General features: G+C 41.9%; 1 protein-coding gene across 1 annotated transcript in view; it reads right to left on the bottom strand.

Annotated features, from left to right (window-relative positions):
* Positions 1 to 353: 353 nt before the first annotated feature.
* TGFBI (transforming growth factor beta induced) overlaps positions 354 to 27964 on the bottom strand; it is a 41198-nt gene continuing 13587 nt past the window's right edge. The window contains exons 3-17 of the mRNA XM_080996312.1: positions 23918 to 23982; positions 21232 to 21389; positions 19112 to 19276; positions 18443 to 18589; positions 18159 to 18300; positions 16038 to 16250; positions 14892 to 15029; positions 13170 to 13306; positions 12450 to 12586; positions 9623 to 9753; positions 6207 to 6331; positions 4842 to 4944; positions 3545 to 3624; positions 2449 to 2473; positions 354 to 598 (exon numbers count right to left, since the gene is read on the bottom strand). Of these exons, the coding sequence (XP_080852438.1) occupies positions 558 to 598; positions 2449 to 2473; positions 3545 to 3624; positions 4842 to 4944; positions 6207 to 6331; positions 9623 to 9753; positions 12450 to 12586; positions 13170 to 13306; positions 14892 to 15029; positions 16038 to 16250; positions 18159 to 18300; positions 18443 to 18589; positions 19112 to 19276; positions 21232 to 21389; positions 23918 to 23982 (1807 nt within the window). The 3' untranslated portion in view covers positions 354 to 557. The remainder of the gene's footprint in view (positions 599 to 2448; positions 2474 to 3544; positions 3625 to 4841; positions 4945 to 6206; positions 6332 to 9622; positions 9754 to 12449; positions 12587 to 13169; positions 13307 to 14891; positions 15030 to 16037; positions 16251 to 18158; positions 18301 to 18442; positions 18590 to 19111; positions 19277 to 21231; positions 21390 to 23917; positions 23983 to 27964) is intronic.

The raw sequence follows: 27964 nt of genomic DNA, 5'->3' as shown, positions 1-27964 counted from the left end.
CGGTCTACGTACTTGCACTCAAAACCATGAAGACAGTCTGTAGCAATTGAAAGCCAACCTGAGTCTAATTCAGGCTGCATTTCTGAATAACTCCCTTTTCTAAAGCCAAAGCCTCAGATATTCAATAGGATTCTGAGCATAAGCCAGTGTGTGCAGTTCTTGACAGCGCATGCAAACCTTAAACATTTTTATTAAATACTAACCAGAGAGGGATCGATTTTAGCGTGTCTTGCAATCAAAGTCTTGCACAACTGGAGTCTGGGCCTAAATAATTTTGGAGTAGACACACATACCTGAGGCTTCCTGAATTGTCAGCTACCAACTGTAACAAAATTAGGCTTATCAAACAATGGTTTAAATATATATGGCTTTTATTTTCTCTCCTTCATTTCAGTTGAAAAAAACATAACCTTTGTGTAATACATGGTGGCATGTGTGTATGTGTGGGTGTTGTTGTTGTTGTTTTGTAGAAAACAAAGTCCTTCTTTTCAGCAACCCAATGGCAAAAGCTAGTTGAATCCTTGGTTGTGCTTTACATATACAGAATGGCTGTTGCTTTAGTGTTTCATTCTGGCTAACAATCTGGAATACACAGGAGCTGAAAAAGGAGAGAAGGAGATGCTGTCATAAGCACAACTGCATTAATCATCTATGGCTGCATCAAAAAGATAGTCAGAGGTCTTCTCAAAGTAAAATCAGTAAACCATTTACTACCACTATGTTATTCTGTTCCTCTCTAAAGCTGTTCACAGCTAAATGAAAACTGAATTGCTTGAAAGATGCTTTAGAATGTGCCTACAGTGTTTGTTTTCAACATTGACTGCAATCAGGCACACATTCCCACATACTTAATTTCACTGGATTTGCAAAGCTTCATTAAACTAGGCTGGATGCCTATGCCACAGTGCTCTGGCATGAACATGGCAATTTGCAAGAATTGGGCGATATGATATTACAGTATGCTATCCCCTTCACAGTGGGGTATAGTATGAGATGTCTAGGTATCTCCTAGACGTTTATATACACAGCATAATTTGTTGTGAATTTGGTGGCAACATCCTGAGATGGAAGAATGAAGAGTACTACTTCAAATTCCAGGTGGGGGAATTACATTTATAAAATATGTTCCTCTGTTAAAACAACACCCCGCAAGCCCTCCCTTGTCGCAGAGCAGGGAACAGACTGAGCCAGAACCTAGCTTTTATTTAAAAGGAGGTGTATTTTAAAATGTGGGGAAGTGTTCAAAAAATATAATCTACCATCTGCAGGCTGCAATGGCATAGACCACTCTGTTGCCTCAGGATTTTATCACCTCACTCTGTTGCATGTCTAGACCAGGCAGGACAAGAGGAGAGGGATTGTTTGGCCACTATGCAAGGGAAAGGAAACCTGTCCCTCACCTTGCCTAAGCGGCCAAGCAATGTTCCCTATCTCCAGGTAGGGCCAGGAAGAAACCCTGACTAAAACCCTAGAGAGAAGCTGCTGTCCTGTGTGGGCAGTACTGACCTAGATAGTAAAAGGTAAAGGACCCCTGGACAGTTAAGTCCAGGCAAAGGCGACTGGGATGCGGTGCTCATCTCGCTTCAGGCCGAGGGAGCCACCATTTATCCATACACAGCTTTCTGGATCATGTGGCCAGCATGACAAAACTGCTTCTGGTGCAACAGGACACCGCGACGGAAATCAGAGTGCACGGAAATGCCATTTACCTTCCTGCGGCAGTGGTATCTATTTATCGACTTGCACTGGCATGCTTTCGAACTGCTAGGTTGGCAGGAGCTGGGACAGAACAAGAGGAGCTCACCACCGTCACGCAGATTCGAACCACCGACCTTCCAATCAACAAGTCTAAGAGGCTCAGTGGTTTAGACCACAATGCCACCTGCATCCCTATTGACCTAGATGGACCAGTGGTCTGTCTCAGTGAAAGGAGCAGTGGGAGACAGGGAAATATGGCTGAGCATATCTCCCTACTTCCAACACGTTTGTGTTTTGACTGGTGCATTTCACATTCTTTGTTATCCCAAACATTTTTTCATAGCTGATTGTTCAACTCAGCCTTAGTAAATTGCCCTTGAAGAACCTACAAGAAACAAAGAGCAGGAAAGCCTCACTAAGAAAGGAGGGAATGGCATTGCTTCCCAGAAGGCAAATTTAGAGGGACAAATTCAGCAGGCAAATTCAGAGGGGGTCCAAAGTATACATGACCCCCACTCAGAGTGTGGCTAAAAATGTTTCCATTGGCAAGCACCCACACAGCACTCGTAAGATATCAACTGAAGATGCCTGGAATATATGGAGGTCCCTGTGAGTGGATTAAGCATGTCCATGTTCTGAGAGAACACAAATGGTTCTCATGGGTGAGGCATGGGATGCAACTACAAATCCTGGTAGCTGCCACACCACAGAGGAACCATTTAAGTCACGTGGCATGAAAATTTTGCTTACCTAATCGAACATTCCTGTGGGAAATCTGCAAGGGGGGAAAAGAGAGAGAGAACGTTTACATTTGTACAGATGAAACAAATCAATAATATTTATATAATTTTATAGCAAACTGGTGTGCAATTGAAAACCCCAAACAAAAACATTCCCTTAGTAAGCATGGGTTTTGCCCATATCAGAGCAGTGTTGTGGGGCTGGGGCCAGGAACCAGTGGGCTAATCCAAAGGGAACTTGTATCAAAACAGCATCCTTGTGCCCTGCGGTTCCCCCTGCGCCACCTGGAAAGCTGCTGTAGGTCTAACTTCAGCCCTCGGCTGCTACCACCGTAAGCCTCTGTAAAGATGGAACGAAAACTGGGAGAAGCAGGCTGTGCCTGGGGGAGGCCATTTGCACCACAATCATTACTTTGGAGGCCATTAAAATATGGCCAAAGGAGATTGCACAGCATGATTTAGGGAGCTGGTACAAAGTATTTCACATCTGATCCAGGGATACCAGTTCCATTGGTTCTGTATGGTTCACTACATACTTAGGATTGTGATTTTAGGAGGGTGCTGCAAACAGGCAAATTTCACTGTAATCAGTGGGAGATCTTTCCAAGCAAGCACATTTTTGGATATGTTCAGAGAGTACCTCCTGTTGCAAACCTCTATGTGTGGTGACATAAAGACAGTGAGCCAAGTCCTTAACTCACATGGGCTCTCTCCCTGCCCTCTTCACAACATGTGAGTATAACTGATCTGGAAGATAGCAGCTTAAGACACATCTGTCTACCCTGGCCTTTGCAGGAGATTGATGTGTTCAAGGTCTGCTGTGATTACATTGCCCTCTGCTGTGTTGATTTTGAGAGCCTGAATATGATGATGATGATTATAAAATTAGTGGTTAAAGGTTTAGTGGTTTTATTACAGTTTCGACTAGATATTTTACAAACTGCCCCAGGATCTTAATTGAAGAGGGCAGTTTAAAAGTGGAACAAGTAAATAAATTATAATAATTTAATCTGATTGTAGGTTCCAGTGATATGATCTATGTTGTACATGTCCAAATACAGGGCCATTAGAAATGTCTCTATATGCTGCTTGAGCATTATGCTTACCTTGGATAATGCAGAGGCTTGCTTGAAGATTTCCAGTGCAGGATCTGCAGGCTCATCGCTTCTTTCATTAGGCCTGGAAGCTAAAAGACACAAACAACGTTCAAACAACATTCAAATACACTTGTGGATGTTTTCTGCTTCCATTAATTTAGAACACCAAATTACAACGTTCTGTTGTAATGCTTTTATTTTGGGTTGGTGTTTTGTTTCTTGAGCTACCTTAAGCATCAAATGAAAAGGCAGGACACAAATTTATGGAACAAACTAAATGCAATGGCAACAACTCCATAGAGGTGCTTCAAACTCTGCTGTCAGTCTGTCCAAGCAACCAAACATTACTCTTCTGTGCACAAACCCAGAAAATTCCACATACTATCCTAGATACTTCCTTAAGAGAAATGCTTTGTTGCCATATGCAGGAAAGGGAAAATACTACAGCTGGATTGTACATTGTATTTTTAGGAGGTATCCACTGCTCCTGTCATTGCCCTCCACCCACCAAAACTGGTAGACTTTCGGGTAGAACACAATTAAGATCATAGGTTGGGATGTGGGGAACCTTTAGCCTTCCAGATTTTGCAGAACTACAACTCCGATCAGCCCCAGCAAGCATGGGAAATGGCCAGGGATGATAGAAGTAGTAGTTAAGAGTGTGGTGCTGATAACGCCAAGGTTGCAGGTTTGATTCCCATATGGGACAGCTGCATATTCCTGCATTGCAGGGCGTTGGACTAGGTGATCCTGGGGCCTCTCTTCCAACTCTGCTGTCTTCAGCACTTCCATATTAAGTAAAGAGGCCTGGAGCTCAAATCAACACCACTGCCATCATTCTCACGGATGAGTAGGCAGGCAAACATCCTGTTTGTTCTCAAATGAGCAAAGGAGCCCTTTGAGCTGGCTCACCAGGAGCAGCCTGATGGAAGCTGACCCCCACCCACCCAAAAATAGTGTGTCCAGTATGTTTTTTGTTAAATTGTCAAAGGAAATTATGATTCACAGCCCTGCAAAATCACTTTCCCTTCTTCCCTCCCAATGTTTCCAATCACGTATATGGCACATGCAGTTTTCCTAACGCTTCATGTGCGCCTTGTTGAAGTGAATGAGGGCTTTGGAGACTGAAAATATAATGTTTCTCAGGAAGATGAGAATTACCCACTTGTTTCCTGCTGCACAGGAAATGTGCATTTCACTGCTGCTCCACAGTAATAATAATGTGACCTTAACTCCTTAGGAAAGAGAAGCAAACCTGAGGAAGGGGGTGGAGATCTCTTTTATTCCTGAACCTAACTTGACCTACCTGGTGGTTGTAAAACAGTATTCATAGCATAAATCACACCATTAGTGGCCATAATATCAGCTTCGGCCACAGGTTCCTTGTTGACATTTACGATGTGGTTTTTCTTAAGAGAAAAAAAGAAGCAGAGATAAGTCATCAGAAACATATGCTAGGAGAAATAATTCTAGAGGAGAAAATATGCAGAGGTTTTTTTAAAAATCTTCTCCAAAAGACCCAGCAGCATATTGCACTGAAATCTGCTGCACCCAAGCAGTTTGTTTTAACAAACTAATTAATATGCCTTGAACAAACTTTTGTGTTCAGAGGCCTGGGATTCCAGTAAGTAAGAATGTGGATGCAGACTACGTTAAACAAATGTAAGATTGCTTTTTGTGGTTCCTCCCTTGCAGGCAGCCACAAGCAGACTCCTATTTTCCTGCAGGCTGTCCCTTGCTCTGCCAGGCCAGCATAAGTCGTGAGGGGCACTAGGCTGTGCTTAATCCCCAACACACTGCCATGGATCAAGGAATCTGCTGCATAAACTATCACAATTACTGTATCAGTAGAAGCTCAATGTGAAGCTGTTCGTGCCATGATTGCTAACAGCACTGCATGTGTTTTTGACAAGTGAAAAGGTTATTAAAATGAGATAACGTTATTATGAAACAGTACAAGTGTCTAGACAGTGTGTGTATTTTGTTGGTAGTTGCTAACCACACACAACTGGACTTTCTCTTCCAGCCTCTCTCCCTCTGTGGATAGTTTCATTATGTAGCTTTGTCATAGATGGCACTGGACTTAGTAGTGTCCAGGTTTGAAGTCTGAAGGTTCATGTTCTTGTTTAAGAGACATGATAAACATCATTGTCTAGTTTCCTCTAAACCTTCCATGACAACCCTGTACCTATTCAGATTATATGTCATGACAAACCTTGAACTATCTCCACTACTCTATTCACTTCTAGAAGTGAATGAATGGATAGGGGATAGAAGATTTGAACATGAGATCACTCAGTCATTGTGAGATAAAGGCTACATTTCCTCCATGGTGAGGAGAGGAGGGAGAAAGGGTATGCAAAATTGAGGCTCACTTCTAATCTTCTCTTCCCCTCCCAGCCTCCCACAAAGGAATCCCAGGGAGGTAAAGTTTTGTGTGAACATTGTTAACTGGCTAATATGAGGAGTATGTCTTTGTATTTATAACTATCCTGCATGATTTCTTACGAAAATGCAGGGAAGGAAAAATAAGAGGATATTATACGAGCACAGAAATGAGACATGCAACAATAAAACCATTGTCTGCTTTTCAGAAATTCAAGGTATTTGCATATAAACAACTCAGTAATTTCACAACAAGAGATAAAGGGCGGGGGGGAGTTGAGCTTACAGTGCTGACTTCCAGTTTATCACCCTGCAAGGTCTTCATTCTTACAACTGCACCAACTGCTCCACTAACCAATATTTCATCCCCGATGTGGTACTTCAGAATGCTGGCAAGTTCTTTAGCATTACCTGTGGGTGAAAGAGACCCAACATATGTGTTATAGCTCATTTTACTTGTTTCGTGGTATTTAGGAAAGAAAACAAAGTATCACATAGTGAGGTAAACAGATGAAGGACAATATCAGGAGTATTCCGCCTTCCACTAACAGTATGCAGCTGTTCCATGAAGTCAGAATACAGCCATATATCTCTAGAGTGCCCATATTCAGATTCTCATGTATGCTGGCAAGTATTCCTTCCAGCAAAGAAACTCTTAAGTACTGAGCAGCTGAAGTGTTTTGTGCAGCAGGAGGAAGGATGCAGTATAAACAGCTATACTGTATTACATAGAATGTATTGAAGTTATTTGACTTAGCTCTTCAAATGCATGAATGTGTGATCTGAGTGATCTGCAATTTGGGGGGGAAACACAGGGCTTTTAAAATAATTGGAACCTCTATCCTTTAACAGCAGCAATGATTCCTGTAGTGCTCTGGGGTTTTTTTAAATAGTAAAACTGCTCATTTGACATCACATCATTTCCTTGCAATATTTTTCTGCTATGCTGCCGCAGCTGGTGCCTTCATTGCTTATGATGCCTTTGTCTCTATCTGTTTCTTCCATAAGCAGAAGAGGATGCCAACATATACTGGCAATGAATCATAGCAGCTTATAAATCTGATATCTGGCAAGTGCTTCCAAAAGTGGCAGAAGACGTACTGGAAAAGAAAACCCCGATGCTGTTTTTGGAAACAGGTGAAACTGAACCAAAATGTTTGAAGCTGTTTTGATAAGCCTTTACACATTACTGATCTTTTCCTCTGTGCCTTTACCAACAAAGGCACATTTGTAAAACAGAAAATATCATGATTCCCCCAAACACTCATCTAAATTTGCTCTCTATCACAACATTGATAAATCCATTCAAGAAAGGTTCAAGGCCTCACTATGAAAAACGGATTTCGTGTTTCAGCTGGTCTTCAGTGAACTTGGAATCACAGCTTGGATGAGATAAATATGTATACTTTCTGGCAAAGTTTTAGGCTAGAAAGTAATCAGCAGTTCCTCATTTAAAAGATAGCACTGGAATTTCAAAGGAAGCATTGCAATTATATTGCTGAAAATTCACTCTCATATCTCATGCATCTATGGACTGGTTTGGTATTGAATTCAGTACTTTTCTATATGTACTTTGCAAAGCATGTGCAAAGGCATAACACTGGAGGTAATGAATTTCAGGATTTTGTGTGTGAGCCTTAACTCTGGACAGATCGTCCAAGTTTTCTCAGCTCCAGAGTGAAACTGAAATTTCTGAGATGCAGAAATGATATGCAGTCAGACATTATACTATTTATATAATATATACTGCCATCATAGAATCATAGAGTTGGAAAAGACCACAAGAGTCATATACAACCTACTTCTATATTTGCTCCAAACAATTCAGTAGCAGGGGGCTGGACTAGAACCCCCTGCTACTCAATTGTTTGGAGCAAATATAGAAGTAGGTTGTATATTGTCCCAAATCCAGCTGCAGCTACGAGTAACACATCCAAGAGATAAAGCTGATCAAACAAGAAATTACAGCTCTTCTTCCCTTTTTCCTCTTACACAAGTTGCTCTTTGCTATATATTCCCATCAATGGTGATTCATTGCTTTCAGAGGAGTAAGCTAAATATTTTGCTTACAAAGCCTCAGAACATTTTGGGTGTTCACATCTGGGATGTTTCAGTTCCACAGCTACTTACGGTAGCTACAAATCAGTTACCAACTATTTGTGCGTTAAGCAATAGAGCAAATGTGCAGACTACTGCTCTGCAAACTTAAAAGGATAACCGGCTCCCATCAGCAGATGTTGCATTATGATGTCACAAATGGGATGGGCATGAACTGAGAAAAGCCATTGCACTAGAACAGCTCATATTCTTTTCTAAGCCACATCAGGCAAGAGAATGTTTCAATATTTACATGAAAGATAATTGAACAAGTTCACATACCCTTTCCTTATAGGGCTTCCAAGCTGAAGCTTCCCCCCCCCCCACTGGGCCTGGGGCCTATGAAAATCTCACCCCTGTCCTTACCAGCCCAGCTAAAATTCATCAACATTTATTGATGGCCATCTGTGATTTCCATCTTCCCTGCTATGATTCGTGGCAACTATTTTAGACATACACATGACATTTTTCTTACTTAGGTCCTTCAGTAGCCCAGGCATGGTTTCCCTCTCTCTCGAGGAACATATTAGAAGTAGTTTTTTAGATGTTGTTTGTTAACCTCTTTGGGTGCCACTGTTAACAGTGGGTGTAGCATATAAATACCCATGCACCACAGCCCACACCACTACTATTGTTTGTCCATCTTATCAACCCTGAATCTTGGCTGATACTCTTCTTTCTTTGCCTTTTTTCTACTCCTTTATTACCCCTGCAATATTCCATAAAAGCACCGTATTTTTCGCTCTATAAGGCACACTTTTTCCCTCCTAAAAAGTAAGGGGAAATGTGTGTGCGTCTTATGGAGTGAATGCAGGCTGCGCATCTATCCCAAAAGCCAGAACAGCGAGACGGATCGCTGCACAGCAATCCCTCTTGCTGTTTTGGCTTCTGGGATTCAGAATATTTTTTTTCTTGTTTTCCTCCTCCAAAAACTAGGTGCGTCTTGTGGTCTGGTGCATCTTATAGAGCGAAATTTTAAGGACTGAGACATAAGGGATGTCTGGACTGTCTATGTCTTTTCCCCACACACAGACAATTGCACACATGGCAGAGAGACTGGCAGATAGACTATCATTGCCTCTCTCTCACAGACTCACTCTTTCACACAAACATAATCATACACATAGAGAGAACAGAGACTAGCTCTTTCTCTCTCACACAACTAAACTTGCAATCACACATGCTAGCATATAGAAAAACAGAACACCCCCCCCCTCCTCATAGCAGCAGTCTGATGAGCAGGGGAGGAAAGTTCAGCACAATGGGTGGCAACTCTGCAAAATATTTCTTTTCATTATGATCAATTGTTGGGATCTAGTGCACCCACCCACCCACAAAGTTTGAAGGGCCTGAACTGTCTCACCATGGGTGTAGATAGTAAGTCACTGTCACCTCATGGACAAATCATTCCTTGTGACATCAGTGAAAACCAGAGCCACCACTTTTGTAACCTATTGTCTCCATCCCGTGGATGAGCAAACAAAAGAGAAGCTGAATATGAGATTGTAATAGCACAGAATGCTGTAAAGCTCACTTATCCAAGGAACTCAGTGTAAGTAATCTCAATATCGCATACCACAGCCAACCAGATCTATAGACATTTACCCATAAGTTTGTTCAGCTCCCCTTGCGGCATGGCTCGGAAAGCTTCGTTTGTTGGTGCGAACACTGTGAAGGACCTTGGCCTGTTCAGCGTTTCTGTGAGGCCTGCAGACTGGATGGCAGCCACTAGAGTGCTGTCAGAAATACACAGAGAAAATACGCATTTAACGCTCAAGCATTTTCAAAGAGCAGTTTAAAATGTCACGGCTGAAATAACAAAGAGGTCCAGCATAGAGCTCCATATATGTCCCGACGTGTACATAGAAGTCCCGAGCTAGTAGGCTTCTCGGTTCCTTTCGCCAGAAGGGATTGCTGTGTTTAGGGAACCCTGATGTGCCTGCCATATATTATTGGGGAAGAGCAAGGAGCTCTTAAAGACTTCCCAAAGGGAACTGGCTGGACACTGCTGGACAGGATTCTATAAGACCTTTGTGTTGGCAGGTCACATGTCCCATTAAAGCGGCAGTGCAGGGTGAGGTGCTCAGGCCCAGGAGCCAAAGATGGCTTTCCAGGCGCCTCTCTTTGGCCCTGCCACAGACCACACCCTCCTGAGTTCTTTTCTTTGGCCGGAATATGTCCTTGAACTCTGATAATACTTCTTGCTTGCCTGGAAGGAGGATAGAGGAATGTGTGCGGTTTGTTGAAACCTCTGACTTTTGCATTTCTGGAATATAACCTACTGTACCAAGGTGAGCATCCCACCATCGCTCTTCCCACTTTTGCATCTGGCTACTTTGCAAAAAGTTCCCCATTGCAGCATTAGAGCAAAAGCCTCCCCGTGGCTTGGGTGCTATTTGCATTCAGGCGACACAGTTCAATCAGCTTAGAAACCTTGACCACTGCTGTCTTTAATCATGAGCTCTTTATCTGCAAAAGGGAATTAATACTGCCCTACCGGCCTGCTGCACTTATTATTAAAGAAGAAAAGATAAAGTACAAACACTTAACACGGAAAGAATTATAATGAAGTTAGGATCTACCGTATTTTTCGCTCTATAAGACGCACCAGACCACAAGACGCACCTAGTTTTTGGAGGAGGAAAACAAGAAAAAAAATATTCTGAATCTCAGAAGCCAGAACAGCAAGAGGGATCGCTGCGCAGTGAAAGCAACAATCCCTCTTGCTGTTCTGGCTTCTGGGATAGCTGCGCAGCCTGCATTCGCTCCATAAGACACACACACATTTCCCCTTATTTTTTGGAGGGAAAAAGTGAGTCTTATAGAGCAAAAAATACGGTAATTAAATTGCAGCATTGGTCTGTGTTGAATTACTTGTGGGCAATCCTAACCCTGGCTGGGTAGCACTGAGCCTTAAAGGAGAGGCAAAACTAGGGTAGATGCAGCAAATGGGCTTGAACTGAAGTTCCTGCCACAATCTGCAGCTCACTAAAGCGGCGTAGGATCTAGTAGATCCTTGGTTCCCACCAGCTCTGTCCCTCCTTTTCTCCAAAATGATGTATTCTGGAATTTTTTGCTGCCTTTCCACATTTTAGATGAGTGAAGGAAAGACCTCTATGGAGGCAACAATCAGATAGAGCTGCCTCCCACCTCATCCAAACCCTCTCCAGGGTGGAATGCTCTGCCCATCCTCTGTAATCATGGAGAATAAAAATCACTGTGATAAAAATGTATTTTGATTAAATATTCAATTAAAAGTTAGGTCTACAATGCCGCTGAGAAAAGCTTTCAAGCAAGAGCCTCAAATTAATTTTAAATGCTTTGCCAATGTATGAGTTAGGCTTGAACTGGAGAGACACAAATAGAATTTCCAAGTAACAGACAGAGAACTACACAACTATGTGTGCCCATCAGGACTTTTGATTCATTTATTTTTTAAAAAAACATAATAAAATCCAGAGGAGGTACAACAGGTGCCTTCTGTTTAAACCTTTAAATACCAGTCAGAAACTTTTCTATGTTGCCACATTTATGCTGGCCATTAAGAAAATATCCTTTTGCAATAGTTGCTTTCCAATTTTAAATATTTACATGGTTTTTATTGTATGGTTTTCAGTTTAATTGTGGTAAACGGCTCTGGTTTTTTTTTTAATGAATAGTGATACGTAAGTATTTTTATAGATAAAAATAATTCAAAAATCATGTCCTTAATATTATAATAATGGTGTCAATTTGTTTATTTGTGAGTCAAAAGCCATGCTGTTAAACACTATATCTCAGTGGCATGGCACCTGCTTTGCATGCATCAGCCCCCAACATCTCTAGGCAGGTCCAGGAAAGACTCCTGTCTGAAAAACTGGAGAACTTCTGCCAGTCAGTGTATATACAATACAATACAATATACAGTTACAGATAGGTAGCCGTGTTGGTCTGCCATAGTCAAAATAAAAAAAATCCTTCCAGTAGCACCTTTAAGACCAACTAAGTTAGTTCTTGGTATGAGCTTGGTATGAGCTTTCGTGTGCAAGCACACTTCTTCAGATACACAGATGTGTATCTGAAGAATGTGTATCTGAAGAAGTGTATCTGAAGAAGTGTATCTGAAGAAGTGTGCTTGCACACGAAAGCTCATACCAAGAACTAACTTAGTTGGTCTTAAAGGTGCTACTGGAAGGATTTTTTTTAATACAATATACAGTGTATATACAATATTGACCTAGATGGACTAATCGTCTGAATCTGTATAGGACAGTTTCCGATGTCTGTCTTCCATACTTTTTTTGTATAAAAAAGGTTTAAATCAGATAATTGATTTTAAAATTCAAAATGTGATTAAATATGCAGAAATAATCAGCATCAAGCTCTCACTAAAGCAAAACCACTTCTCCCACGTCACTGTTCTCAAGCTAACAATACAAACTAAAAATGTCACCTGAAACGATCATCCGCTTTGAGCACATCCATAACGGTGCCAAGAGGGGGAGTCACCAACTTTTCCATACTGAACAAGGTTCCAAACCTTCCTCTTTTGTCGTGGGCAGCAATGCAGGCATTTTCGATGCAGAGAGTCTACAGGATGGATTGGGTTTTAATTCAAAGCATCACAGAAGTTTAAAATGATTTAGGTTTCCACACTAGAGACCCTGCACATCTTGGTCTATGGCATGAGGCCTAGAAGTACTTGAAAACCAACTGACGAGTAAATCGGACATTCCCACAAGGCTAACAGTCTCTCGACTGCATGCTGATCCAGTGGTTTAAAAGGCAGAGCATTCACACAAATTAGCTCAGTGTAACACTACAGTGGAATAAATACAGTGTTGTGTGAAAAGAACTTTCCAGTGCAGAAAAGGAAGGAACCAGCTTGTTCATCTATACAGAATCACCAGGCCTTGTTCTACTGTGAAACCCACTGAATAATCTTAGGTCAAACACAGGATTGCTGCGAGGACAGAAACGAAATAACCCCATTTAAACTGCTACGTATGAGTACCTGGAGAAAGGATTTTATTTGAACTGATTGTTGTTACTACTACTACTACTACTACTACTACTACTACTATTTCCCTACCCTTCCTCCCAAAGGAACCCAGAGCAACAAACCCTGTTTTAAAAGTAAAAACTGGGAGGAGTAATTAAATGGCAAACATACATTTCGGTACACAAATACTCTCAGCTGCTTGCCACTCAGAGTTTCTAGTTTCTGTCCATGGAAAAGGTATTTAGAGGAAAGCTGCTCTTTAATAATGTGATCCCGGAGCACGTTCCTGCCTGGTGTAGGAGTCTGATCTGCAGAACAAAAGAAAGCCAAGAGTCATAGTTTTATAACAAGGCATCTAAAGCATGCTGTTGTGTAGAATTTTGTTGCAAAATGCAAGTTTCAAAGCAAGTCCTCTGCGCGACCCCTCCCCCACTGCAAAAAAAGGGCCGGCAGCTGCTTTCTTTTAAAATGTAGTCAGATGCAAAAACAAAATTTGCATCTGCAAACCCATGTGGCTACACAGAAAACCTGCTGAGGGGGAAATTGTGATTCACACCAGTGTCATCCTTGTGCATCACTCTGATAGTTCCTGAAACTAAAAATAATAAAAGTGCTTATTATTATAAAAGAGAAAACGCCGCTCGAGTCAACACTTTCAATATTTCAGTGCAGCATGCACAGTTTCCTTTGTAGCTCATGGTTCCACAGTGTGAGGACCAAGCAAACTCCATTGCCTCTTTCTCCCTCCATGTTAGTGCCAATGTATTTCAGTTCCAAAGAAATAGCCATTTAGCTTTTGTAACAAAAGCAACACAGAATTCTGTGGCACTTCAAAGACTTAACAGTGTTATTGAAGCATAAACTTTTGCACCACTTTGTCATAAAGTTCTAGCAAATGTTGATCAAGCTCATTTTTTTAATCGGCTTGGGCGAGAGATAGCCTGAGGTCCACATGACAGCCTCAGAGTTCTTGAGAGGAAAAGCAGGATCTAAAGGTAACATCTAAGTAGAGAGTTACTGTCAGAGCAACTGGTATCACTGTGTAAATCTGTAGTGAGGAACCTGTGTCCTTCCATACATTGCTGGACTCCCATCAGCCCCAGCAAGCATAACAAATGGTCAGAGAGGACAGGAAATGTAGTCCAATGAAACTGGGAGAGCCTTGGTTTCCTCACCTCTGCTGAACACCACCCATTCATTCCCCAAAGCCAAAACACACAATGAGCTCCTGTGACAAGAACTGGGTGTTATGTTGACAAGACAAAAGGCAGGATTCCCATCCCCCCATATCTATCATTTCAGAGTGCTTTCACACACACTGTAAAGTTCATTCAATCAACACCAGGTACCCCTATACTGTACATGAATTAATAGGTGACCCTGTAGAAACAATGTGAATTATTCCACTGATATGAATACATTCAGATGAATGTGGATTCTTTCGATCAGGCAGAATTGTGAGTTCCCCAGAAACTAGTCAGCGCAAATGAAGATGATCTTTGGGGAAGCAGCATGCCTTTACAGTGCCAATATCACACTGTAACCTGGGCTGGCTGGTCCTGTGTTTGATGGGCATATCCTGCATGCATTAAAGCGACTGCATTTTACATTCCCTTTTGCAGTCATGCATTAGAACCAGAATAACACCATAAAAAGAAAGAGATGTGACCTTAACTTGCAACCTTACAAACTCAAATTGACTTTCAACAATAAAATGAAGCTTTAGGGACAGCTCATGCATGCAGAGGGGATTATAATCTCTCCTCCTTTTCCGTCATGGCTGTCACACACAACCAGCAGTGCCCACCAGAGTATGGATTCTGTCCTGAGTTGATTGACGCTTCTGGTTCTGCCACTAAGCAGATTAGAGTGCAGATGAGTGCCAGAGCTTACCTGTGAAGAAAGAATTGATGGGGGCGAGAACTGTCAGCCGCTCATTTCCAGTGAGATGCGAACTGAGGCCAGCTCGTCTAAAAAGGTCCATAGCCTTTGAAACATCGGAATCCTGACCTAGCTCCAACAAAGTTTTAGCTGCAATTTAAAAAGAAAAGATGTTAACCTGAGTCTCAACATTATTATTTATTACAGAAGGAGTAACTGATGAATGACCAGAGCAGGGGTCAGCAAACATTTTCAGCAGGGGGCCGGTCCACTGTCCCTCAGACCTTGTGGGGGGCCGGACTATATTTTGAAGAAAAAAATGAACAAATTCCTATGCCCCACAAATAACCCAGAGATGCATTTTAAATGAAAGGACACATTCTACTCATGTAAAAACACGCTGATTGGGCCAGATCCAGCCCCCGGGCCTTAGTTTGCCTACCCATGGACCAGAGCTTTAAATTAAAATATGCAACAAAAATATGTGTATTCTATGCCAGAATCATTATGTGTTTTTTAAAAATGAGACTTTATGGTTCATTTTACATCTCCATTTCAACGCTCATGCTTTGCTTCCTTTATCAAAAAAACAAACCCAGAAAGATTTGGCATTTTGATTCTTAATTTTGTTGACATTACGCTTATTTTTAATATTTTTCTTTCTGTGAAATACATTCATATATAACCTCATTTTAGAAGTGGGAAAGATACACTATGGAAGACAAGTGACTCAGTTGGAACATCAGCTGAACTGACATGGAATTAGGCCAGTCACAACTGGGTCAGGTTGTTGTAGTGCATTCTCCATATATTCGAATAAAAGAATACAATTGATGGCAATGAGCAGGGGTGTTGCTTAAAAGGTATAATTAAAAGGTACTTAAAATGGGTATAATTTATATGAAGAGATGCTTCTGGGCAAGTTGGCTGGTGTCTCATCTGCACTTTGCTCTGCAGTGTGCTCAGCCATGCTATAAGGAAAGAAAAAACCTACAAAAATGGGCAGGATGTCCAACACCGAACACAAAGGACCTGGAACTGAGGCCCTGGGGGTCATCCCTAAACAGCAGCCCTGGCGGTTAAGCTGCACTGTTCACACTGGCAAGCTCACCAAGCACATCTTGTCTGAGACAAAATCATAATGAGAAAAAGGTTTACCAGAGTCTGGGATGAGTAATTCGTTGACAAAGTGTATCACGCCATTGGTCGCGATGACATCCTTGTTAGCAATGATGGGCCTTCCATTAAGAGTCAGTTCGTCGCCATTGCAGCCTACGTCCAGCATGTTCCCCTCCAGTGTTTCCATTGATAAACCAGCAATAATGGCTTCTGCACACATAGCTGTTTTCAAAATGTGGTTGCTCAGCAGGTCTACGTGGAAACAAAATATACCAAGCAGATTTGAAAAGAGGGGAAATCTCTTTAAAAATTTTAAAAAGGAAAGATATAGTGGCTTGAAAATTGCTACCAGTGTGTCATAGGCTATGGAATGAAAATGAAACCAAACAACAAGGTATCACGTTTAATCTGATCACGCCCCCCACAAAAGAACAAAATACATGTTGTATGTACATATGCACACTAATTGCAAGAGGCTGGAGACAAGGGAAGTAAATAGTACAGCTTTGAAGCCAATTAGCTTCATTGTAATGTCCTAAATTAGCCAGAGAATCTGTACTCTTGAGGTACAAAGTTTCCCTGATGGTTTCCAAAAACATTTCCACTTTGCCAAGAAATGAGTTTGGGACACTCATCTGCAAAAGCAGATGCACACTTTTTAATGGAGGTATGGTTTTGATTTTTAAATTGTGTAATGGTTTTTCAAAATTAGTTCATTGTGACTTTTGCTTTATGCAAAAACTGATTGATTTCATTGTGTGAGATGCCCAGAGAATTGTTATGGGGCGGCTAGAGTGATTTAATCAATAAATTTCCAAAATTTTCTTTCCTCTACCACATTTGATCAAGACCTGCCAGTGCTGAGCATTGTTCTCCATTTCAAGGTACAAAGACCTGGTTTATTTGTACTTCAGTTTCCTGCTTAGGAGGCGAGTGGGTAGCCTTGAGTTTGGTTTGGTGTTTTTAAAACCAGCTTGCTATTGCTACATAGAACCAGGCTAATGCTCATCTAGCACATCGCTCAAAGTGCTGACCAACTTGCTATTGCTCATCTAGTTCCCCATGGAAAGTGCTGATGAGCTTGTTATTGCTGATCTAGTTCTCCATTCATCTGAGCTCCCTGTCTGCCTTCTGGCTATTGACTCAGTACAAATACAGCTTCTTCTTCTTTCCATGGCCTTCTCTCTACATTCCTGCCTTAAATCCAGAGGGTGAAGAATGAGCAGAGAAAGGCCACCACCATAGCAGCGGGTCATGCAAACAGAGCACTGGGCTATGGGGATTGAAACCGGCCTTCTCTTTAGAGGACCTTTCTGTCAGCTGTCCTTAAAAGCCGAGTGGTGGTGCTCACTTGACCTCCTGAGTCACTGCTGCTTACTGGGAAGGAGAGGGAGAGATGGTGGGGAGGTTGGCGCAGTGCAGGCGCACCGGCAGAGCCAATCTGGTGCTCCTGCTGGTACACACGCACCAGTTGGACTTCACCACCTTGTCCCTCCCCTTCTCCTTCTCAGTAAGCAGCAGCAACGCAGCTGTCAAGGTCACCACAATGTCCATCTGCTACTAACTTTAAGGAGAGAAATCAGAGAGAGAAAATGTTTGAGGTCAGCGGTATGTCACTTTGAACCATTACAGAAATATAAGTTTCTCCCCACCCCTTACCCCTGAAAAATTAACATTTAACCTTGCCTTTCAAGATATGGCAAAGTTATAAAATCATCAGTGAATTACACAAGAAAAAGTATAGCAAAGTTCCAGAAATACATCTGACCCAGATTCATTACTAACATTAGACCACATATACTAGCTGGAGACTTCTGGCAAAACACATAGTCTAAGACGTTCCCCTACCTCCAGTGCCCTTCTAATCAGGATTTTTCTAAAAAATTATTTTATAAAATTTATCCAGTGGACCCTTCCGGGTTTTATCCAGTATACTTCCGGGTTTCGCTGCGCACACATGTGCAGAAACGCTCTATAGCACCACTCACGTGCACAGAAGCAGCACCTCTAGATGTGGACTTTTTGGGGTACGTACGGATCCCCATAACAAATTAAGTTTGTATCCAGAGGGTCCACTGTATACCACTTGACTGTAGAAAAAAAGTCAAAGTGGTTTACAAATTATATCTGTGTACAATAGATATTTTCACAGCTGTTTACCTTTCAGAGCTTCTGGGTCTCCTAGGATCCTGGTTAGGGTTTCTGGTGGGATCTTCTTAAAAGCTTCATTGGTTGGAGCCAGCAATGTAAACTGGCCTTCACTTTCCAAAAGACTGTCGAGACCAGCAGCTGCCACAGCCGTCTTTGAATAAATACAAAAGAAACGGAATTAGGCATGTTAGAAAGGAAGGAATCCATACAAGTTAATAGGTTTTCAAGGAAGTGATTTCACCCTAAATGGGCATCAAAGGATATATTGGGATATATATTTGAAATGGACTTACTCTTAGGGTTTCAAGAGTATCTTCAAGCTCAACAATTTGAAGGATGCTGTTTGTTGTTGTGGAAATGACTTTGTCTATCAGGTGGACCACTCCGTTGGTGGCGTGATGGTCAGCCTCCAACAACCTAGCACAGTTCACTGTCACGATCTGGGGAACACAGGGACCAGACAAATAAAAAACTAAAGCTAGTATATGCTTAACATATTATATTATGCCAGTGGAAATAATATGTCAATAGCTGGTTTAAAGAATTCCACGTATCATTTTCTCTATCATTAAGTCTATGTGTACTTAAGAGGGACAGGGAGAATTCTAAAGGTTGTCTGTATGCATCTGTGAGAGCCACCTTGAAGGATCCTAGTGGTTTGAAAGTCAGTTTCATCCTTTTAATAAGTCAATAAATAAGTTACTCATTTATTCGTATTTTTAAAAGTGTCAACTGATTTCCCGGACATGAGGCCATAATGGTGGCTGGCCCCAAGCCTTCCGTTATATCACCCACCCCTTATATTGGGAAAAGCCAGTTCATATTAATACATCTGATAGAACAATTAAGTTGGCCATCTAAAATAGAAGCAAAATAATATCCTGAGCTCTTTAAATAATATTTGGTACATATCAATTGCCCTTGTAGTTTCAGTTTTCCTTGCAGTTTTACCAAATACTCACTCCATTTGGATAATGATGGATCTGTACATCAATATTCTGGTACATTGAAGGGAGAGTTGTTCCATGTTTCAGATCATCCGTAAGAACTCGTTTATTCACCATATGGTAGCGAAGAGCATTTAACAGCTCAATGTTAACATTGCTCACCAAAGAATCCAACATTTCCTGAGAAAAAGCAAATGGGACCAAATACTCAGTTCCACTGAGTTTATTCTCACAAAGCCATAGATGTCAATGCTTGACTAATAGTATCTGACTATTTCTACCTGCTTCTACCTCGCAAGCAGGAAGGAAATATGCTTGGACTGCAACTGCCCCCCCCCCCCCACTGTGAGGGCTAACAACTCTTGTCAGTGGAACAACATACAATTGCTGGGAAGATTCCTTAACTGCAGCTTCTTGTTTACAGCTCCCCAGGTGAAAGGGGAATGCATCCTCAAGCTAGCAGTTGTGTTACTTGCACTACACAGCTCCCATCCAATGAACTGAGCCCACTGTGAATAAAATTATACAATGCCTTTTCTCAACCTTGGGTCCCCAAATGCTGCTAACTACAACTCTCAACATCCTTGACCACTGGGGTCCTGCTAGCTAGGAATTGATAGGAGCTGTATTCCAGCAACATCTGGGGACCCAAGGTTGAGAAAGGTTGTTCTAGATCTTGCTTTCAGCTACTAGCAGCCTTTCGTATTTTCTGCTTTAAGAGAAGTAATTTCATCTAATCATCCCTCTTATGAATAGCTATGGGAGGCACAGGAAAAGAAACAGGATAAAAGATAAGCAGGAGTGCTCTTGGAAGTTGCAAGGATTAAAGAACACAGAATGGGAGCTTGAGCAACTAAGATTAGAAAGCTGCTCCACTGGTGGGGCAGTGTTGCGGGCAGGCCACGTGCCCTCCTGCACACAGCAGGGCCAAGCTCCCGGGTCATTGGGGAGTCTCCAGCCGTGTCCCGGCCTCAGCCAGCCAATCCGGCTGGTGGGGGGGGCGTGACTTGGCTAATTTAAGCAGCCATATGGCCAGGGATCTCCCTGTTTTCACCTACCTCGTAGCAATCGTCACAACTGTTGTAAGGTTTGGCGGTTAGGCATTGGTAAAACCTGGTTTGGGGGAGGGGAGGTGTCGCCATCACCTGCCCCGCTATTTTTAAGGGTGTTCGGTTAAAGGGATCCAGGGGTGTGGATCTTGTCCAAAGCCCAGGTAGGGGCTAGGGCCATGCCATGACCCCAACAGGACTCCCCCTATTGGTGGTTGACCCTTACTGGATTACCTGCATGGCAGGCAGGAGTCAGATATAGTCAGTACAATTCCAGTGTCTAAGCCAATACCACTCACATTTTGTAACCAATAAAGTTGTGGCCTTTATCTGCCCATTAACCCAAAATACTGTGTCCAGGTGCTATTATAAGGGGGTCTTGACATGCAATTAGGAGCCCTACTGGATTTGGCCAAAGGCCCATGTGGAGCGGCATGCTGCTTTCACAGTGCCCAACCAGATGCCTATGAGAAGCCATCAAGTAGGACCTGAGCTCCGGAAGTGTGATCCCAATAGTTCCTTTATTTAAATAATTTGTATATTGTCTTTCATTTCAAAGCAATATCATGGTGGTTTACGGAACAACAAAACAACACATTAGAAAAGGTAACGATGAAATAATATATAACAATTTTTAAATGTGAATATACGTATAATGATGTTTAATCATGGTGTCTGAATATTCTTATTCGAAAGCACCCTCGGGTGCAAGTAGATAAATAGAGACCGCTTACTAGCGGGAAGGTAAACGGTGTTTCTGTGTGCTGCGCTGGCTCGCCAGAGCAGCTTCGTCACGCTGGCCACGTGACCCGGAAGTGTCTGCGGACAGCGCTGGCCCCCGGCCTCTTAAGCGAGATGGGCGTGCAACCCCAGAGTCAGACACGACTGGCCCGTACGGGCAGGGGTACCTTTACCTTTACCTTTGATGTTTAATCATGGTGTCTGAATATTCTTATTCCTTCATTTAAAATAATGATTCCAATCTTCTTACTGTGTCCTACCCACTTTGTGGATACACCACCTCTATTTTTCATTATTTCCTCAACACATTCAAGTTTTGGAAACGGAAGAAGCACTTATTCTTACAGCAGGCAAGGATGCCCAGGCTTCATTGGTTGGGGCAAAGATTGTGTAGCTTCCAGGGCCTGTGATTTCAGCACTCAGGTTAGAGCTGGCAGAGTAGAGCTGTGTGGTTGAGGCCCCAACAATTCCAAGTGTTTCGTATAGGTTGGAAAGAGGCAAAGCTGTTTAAAAATAATAATACAGATGACATTTCACTTTGACAAGGCAGTAGCATAATCATAACATTTCCTACTTCACCATAAAAATGCATATTACATGGAAATGCTTCTAAGAATCGCCCAATGACCCATTTTTTAAAACTGAAAAAGCTGCTTTGCGAGTGGAGAAATAGCAGGGGGAAAGCGAACTTCACCCTTTCTCCACATACTATCTTCCTATGTGAAACTGCTCTCCTAAGCAGCCTTTGAGAGCCAGTGTGGTGTAGTGGTTAAGAGTGGTAGTCTCGTAATCTGGGGAACCGGGTTCGTGTCTCCGCTCCTCCACATGCAGCTGCTGGGTGACCTTGGGCTAGTCACACTTCTTTGAAGTCTCTCAGCCCCACTCACCTCACAGAGTGTTTGTTGTGGAAGAGGAAGGGAAAGGAGATTGTTAGCCGCTTTGAGACTCCTGAAGGGGAGTGAAAGGCGGGATATCAAATCCAAACTCCTCTTCTTCTTCTTCTTGTTCCCTATGCATTTTCAAGGGCATGTTCACATCTGCCCTAGAAAATGCATGTTTGACACAATTTGGTGGCAGGGAAGTCACTAGGAGGGACAATTTGCAGCCGGCAGTCTGCGTCTGGATAAAGGGTTAAGTACCCTTATCCTCTCCTGCTGTTTCTCAGCTGCAAATCACACCCTCATTGGCAAAAAAGAAAAAAGGTCTGTCCTGTTACCGTTACATGTAGTCATACCTCAGGTTAAATATGCTTCAGGTTGAGCGTTTTCAGGTTACGCTCCGCGGCAACCCGGAAGTAACAGAACACGTTACTTCCAGGTTTCACGGCTAAAGCATGAGCAAACGCTCAAAATGATGTCACGCGCATGTGCAGAAGCAGCAAATCGTGACCCGCAGACGTGGGCTGCGTTCGCTTCAGGATGTGAACGGGGCTCTGGAACGGATCCCGTTCGCATCCAGAGGTACCACTGTACTAGAGAGTAATGTGCAGCATGTTCCAGACGTGACAGAAAGCATGGAGGAGGCAACTGAGATAACAATAGATATGTTTGTGCAGAATACAGTGAACTTAACAACTGCCTTGCTGCATCAAACCAAGGTTCCACCTGGTCCAGCATTTTATTCCTAATAAAGGATAAAGCTGGGCTCTCTGTGGGCAGTGACAAGGAAACATATTGGCAGCAATGACAGACTTACTCGCAGCCAGGTTATCGAGAAAAGAAAAGGGAGGTGAAGTTCAAACCTCATACTCCCTGCCCCTTATAACTGAGGCTACCCTCTAAGATTGCTTAACTTTAAATGCTAATTTACTAGCAACTTGGTGCATAGGACATTGTTTATTAGCAGCTACTGCTGCAGAGGCAGACAAACTGGACTCTACCCACCCTGAGGGTGTTTTGGGATGGGAAGGAAGATGCAGAGCATGAAAATCCTCGCTACTACATATTTCAAATGGCTGTTTATTTGTATATATTTTAATTTTTTATATATGGATGTTTTATGATGGCCTATACTTATATAAAGGTTCAGTGAAGTAAGTAAGTAAGATACTGTGTCTAATTTGATATTGCTGCTTAATATGTATCCATGATGCCTGTTCTATATTAGGTAGCATGATATTGCTTCTTATTATGAAATGTATTTATTTGGCTGTTTTGTATTGTATGGATATTATATACTGACATATATTGCGCATTATGTTTTATGTTGTAAATGAAGGGAGGTATATAATTTTTCAAAAAAAAATAATAGTGGTCAACCAGCTGCTTCTTGCAAGCCCACAAGCAGGGGCAGAATGCAACACCCCACCCCTCTTGCTTTCCCCAAGTAGCTCATGTTCAGAGGCATGCTGCCCTTGATTTCAGGTAGTCATCATGCCACCCTACATTCCAGATAGCCATCATGAGTAATAGTCACTAATAAATGGGGAATAATGGATCTGGGAACTCTAGGGGGGAGGGAAAGAAATATGAGCAGAATTGCCAAGACTGCTTGCCTATGGAAGGAATAGGTTGCATGCAGACATCAACAGCAACCCCAATGGTGACAGGAATGATGGGGACAAGGAAGGTTTGGGTTGAATATTAGGAACTCGCCTGCACCATGCTCATTTTAAGATGTTGGCAAGATATAATTTGGGCCCAGAAGAGTAGTAGCTCACCACATATTCATTAATCAGTGAACTACATCTAGAGTGATATCCAATATTAGTTGACCCATTTATATCAACAATCCTAAGTAACTTAAGTGCCTTGATTTCAATGGGTCTCGTCTGCATATGACTAACACTGAATTTGCCTTGTTGGTTACTGGCTGCATTCTGTACTCCCAAAATGTAATGAGTAAAGCAGCCTGGGGATTAAATGACCTGCTGCTACTCCCATCATAATTTCTGGAAACTATACTAGGCAAGACATCTCCTCCTGACTGAAAGCTACCTGTGAGGCTCACTGGCTGAATCAATGTATGCACTGACGTTCCCACACCATCCCAAATTCGCACAAGGTATTAGTTTGTACTTCAATTGATTTACCAGCTGGACAGCCTTTTTCCCCTGGAACTTCTTCATATCCTGGACAACATTCGTAGGTAATCATTCTGCAGCGAGAAAGAAATGCAGCATAGTCAAAGCAATGGCTAGCTGTCATGCCAATTTCAATTGGTTGCATGGCACAGAGCTCCAAAAGACCATACCACAGCATACTATAGATGGAAGATCACATTATCTGCATGAATGGTGAGCTGTTTGTCACAAGCGTATCAGGTGATGAATCTGCCAATGAGTATTTGCTGAAGCATTTAAGTTGACTGTTTTTCAGCCTTTTATGCTGTTTCATTCGCTCTGTTTTGATAGTTTCTTTACTGATTTATGGGTGTGGCTGTTTGTAATTTAAAGTAAATCGTAACAAATGATGCTTAAATGATGCAGTGTGTGTGTGTGTGTGTGTGTGTGTGTGTGTGTAGAAAATTAGAAGTAGAAGGCTGGGTTGTAATCCTCCCTGACATGCTAGTTGTTCACATGAAGGCTATTTGGAGCATGGGGTGGCAATCGGACACACAACTTTAAGTAGCACAGTTTAATCAGGCAGTACTGTGACTTTTGTGACTTTTTAAATTGTAGCACAGGTACCCCCATTCTATGCATTTGACTACCGTTCATATATAAGCTTTATATTGTGGTCCAAAGGCTTGCCTGCAATTATAGGGATGGCTCATACAAGTCAAGTTTCCCAGCTGGAGATGTAATCATGCTCACACCTACCTGAACTGCAATTACCTTTCTACTTGCAATTCTCATCTTGACAACACCCAAAATGGGACATCACAATCACAGCAACAACCTATGAGGTTCCATTCATACACCACTTCCTCACCATAAAAACAGGTAAACACAATCCTTTCCCCCCATAAAATTTTATTAAGGCTTTTCATAATACAATACAATTTTAAAAATCTAAATAAAAAGAAAAAGAAAAAGAGAAAAGAAAGTACAGAGTCATCACTTTAAGGTAGATCTTAATCCTTGTCTCACACAGAAAGAGGTGGACCCTCCCAGCTCTCATCTGGGAGCTGCCCATTCTTCCCCCAGTTTCCCACCCTGGAAGATCTTCACTTTCCTATCTCTCACACAGGGTCCTTCACCAACCATCCATCACCTTCATGGGTGTATAAACACAGAAACTGAGACAATCTATATTCACATACACATAGGCTTCATTGCGGTCCATAGACCCAAAATAAACAGTACAGCGATGGTATATATCAGCAGTTATTAAGCTGTAGGGGTAGCCTTACTGGCCAACAGAGGAACTTTAGCCCTCTAAGAGAAATTTTGCTATGGCCAGTGTAATAGTATCAGTCTTATCCTCATGGATAAGTGCACTGCAGTAGTCCAAGAGGGAGAAAACCTTATGGCAGGGATATCTCTGGACTACAACTCCTATCATCCCTGACTATTGGTCATACTGACTGGTGCTGATGGGGATTGTAGTTTAACAACATATGGAGGGTCACAGGTGCCTCACCTCTGCCTTGGAGCTTCCAGCAATCCACTACTTCTTCTTAAATCTTAAAAGTGTTAAGCTGCAGTTCTATACTTGCTTAGCTGTGACTATGTGCTACTGAACTCAGTGTTGCTTACTTCTAAGAATCAATGTATGGGGTTGTGGCTCTCAATTACTTTGTTTAGCTGTGGTGCACTCTTGAAGAACAAGCAAAGTGTTTGGTAACAGTCTTTTGTGTCCACTTTAAAAGGAATGAAGTTGCAAGTGCTGTGTTTTGTTAGCAGATTAAGATATTTTGGGAACCACTGGCCTTGTACACCACATTTAATCATTGTTTGGATAACATTGTAATTCCATTATGTTTATTATCTTAACGAAGCAACCTAGTGTTTTCTCTCATGGGCCCACCAGTTCTGGAATAATACTTCTCTCCTTGAGACACACTTTTTGCTTTCTTGGATCAAATTAGAGCTCTCAGCCTTAAACATTAGGAATTAATTATTCCCTCGATGTAGATGGCCTCATTTATCCTCTGTACTTATTTGGATGGGCACAGGGGACACATCAATTATATTGTGAGCAGAAAGATAAGTAAAGCAGCAAATGCTCCTCTGTGATATAAACCAAGCAGCTAAGCCAATTAGTTGTGTTCAGAAGCTTTAGAGAAAAAACAGAAGCTGGTCAATTGCACACACTAATGAACTGTCTGATAGATTTAATAGCTCTTGGCTTGCTCTTTCTCTGCTCTTGAATGCTATTAAATGAAGTCACCATAGTAGACCACACTTTAATTAAGCTACAATTTATGTACCAACTTTTTTTTTCACTTTACAAAAAATGCTTCCTACATTAATGCAATTTTTTTTAAAGGCAGCAACAGACCATGCTTTAATATTCATAAGGAAAGCAGGTTCATGATTTCCCCAGGGTTGTATTATTTCTAGCTTTACAACATTTAGAAGAGACTGGACAATTTAATTCCATGACAAAAATGCAAAGAATAATAGTGTGTTGACTGTTGACCTGAGTTGTAAAATTGGTTGAAAGGAATTATACCCAAGAAAACACACACACATCCCTCTCTCTCTATATATATTCTGGGGAGGGAGGTCAAGGGTAAAACTATTTCATATGTCATAAAAATGAACAGGGGAAACTATTGAATGAAACAAAGTTCTTCAAGGTAATTAAGATTTAGCATGTAGCAAATACCTGTACATGAGTTATAGAAGCAAATAAATTATGTGTCATAGTTTCCAAGCAAAATTACACCAAAAAATCCAGACTGATTGTCTAGACATTATATATTCCATGTGGGAAATGGCTAAATAGCTTTCTTTGACTTCTAGAGATCTCAACACCCCACTGGTACAACTTTTCAATCTCATCTACCCTACTTTCTCTTTAGAAAAAAACCACACACACATACTTTGTATTCCTTAATTGTTCTTTTTGGACACAAAAGAGCCAATTGTATATTCTCTCAAAGTCTAGACAGCACTTTGGTTCAAAACTGGAATAAACACAAAGAAATGATTAAAGGCAAGTCCACCCAAAGTTTAACCTAAAGAATTCTCGAGAACTGACGTCGTTTCCCAAAGGCTTATTTATAGAGAGATGGGAGGTTAATGAAGTGCGGCTAATAGGCCAGGAACCTAATGTACACAAAACTCAGGAGGGCAGTCTAAACGTGGACGGATCTGCTTGGGAAGACCCTGCAGAGGGTAGGGGAAGCGGTGGAAGTGACCTCAGCTTCAAAGCAACTGGCAAGAGGCCTGAAAGAACTAAGAGCAACAATTTATAAGCCGCTACAGTTATGTCACATATCTTTTGAATCTGGTATGTAAAGTTAAGGTGTACATATTTGAGTAATGCTGTGTCTGTGAATGTGTCCTCCATATCCCGATCCACCTCTGTGCTGGCAAGCAGCTTATCATCATGCTACAATTGCAGGTCCAGATGGTAGTGAGTTTGGGGTGGTCTGGGTACACTGGTGGGAGTGCCTGCAGCACCCCAACCTCGCTGACACCCTGCCCCACCGCAATATGCCATAAACAGACCCTTGTGTTGCAATATAGACAAGCTGAACAAAATGACACAACACGATGGCCATTAACAATGGCACTAAACACTATTTATAGACTAATACAAATGAACAGAAATTGCAACCAAAGTCTCTTCTTCACCAGTCGTGGTAGAATCATACAAAAGTTTGATATATTCATAATCTGTCACCAAGTATCGCCGGAACAGAGTTTCTGGATAACCAATCTGTTTCATTCAATGCACCATCAGCCAGTCTTGATCAATTCTTCATCAGCCAGACTTGTAAGAATTAATAATTTCTGTTCCGGCGATATTTGGTGGCAGATTATGTATATATCAAACTTTTGTATGATTCTACTGCAACTGGTGAAGAAGATTTAGAGACTTTGGTTGCAATTTCTGTTCATTTGCATTAGTCTATAAATAGTGTTTAGTGCCATTGTTATTGGCCATCTTGTTGTGGTATTTTGTTCAACCACCGCAATATGCAGCAGTGATACTGCTGCCAAGAGTTCTGGGGATGCCTCTCC

This window comes from Podarcis pityusensis (assembly GCF_964106645.2).
Source record: "Podarcis pityusensis genome assembly, chromosome: 2".
NCBI lineage: Eukaryota > Metazoa > Chordata > Lepidosauria > Squamata > Lacertidae > Podarcis > Podarcis pityusensis.
Note: the sequence above shows the minus strand (reverse complement) of the source record. Positions and strands in the feature narration are given on the sequence as shown.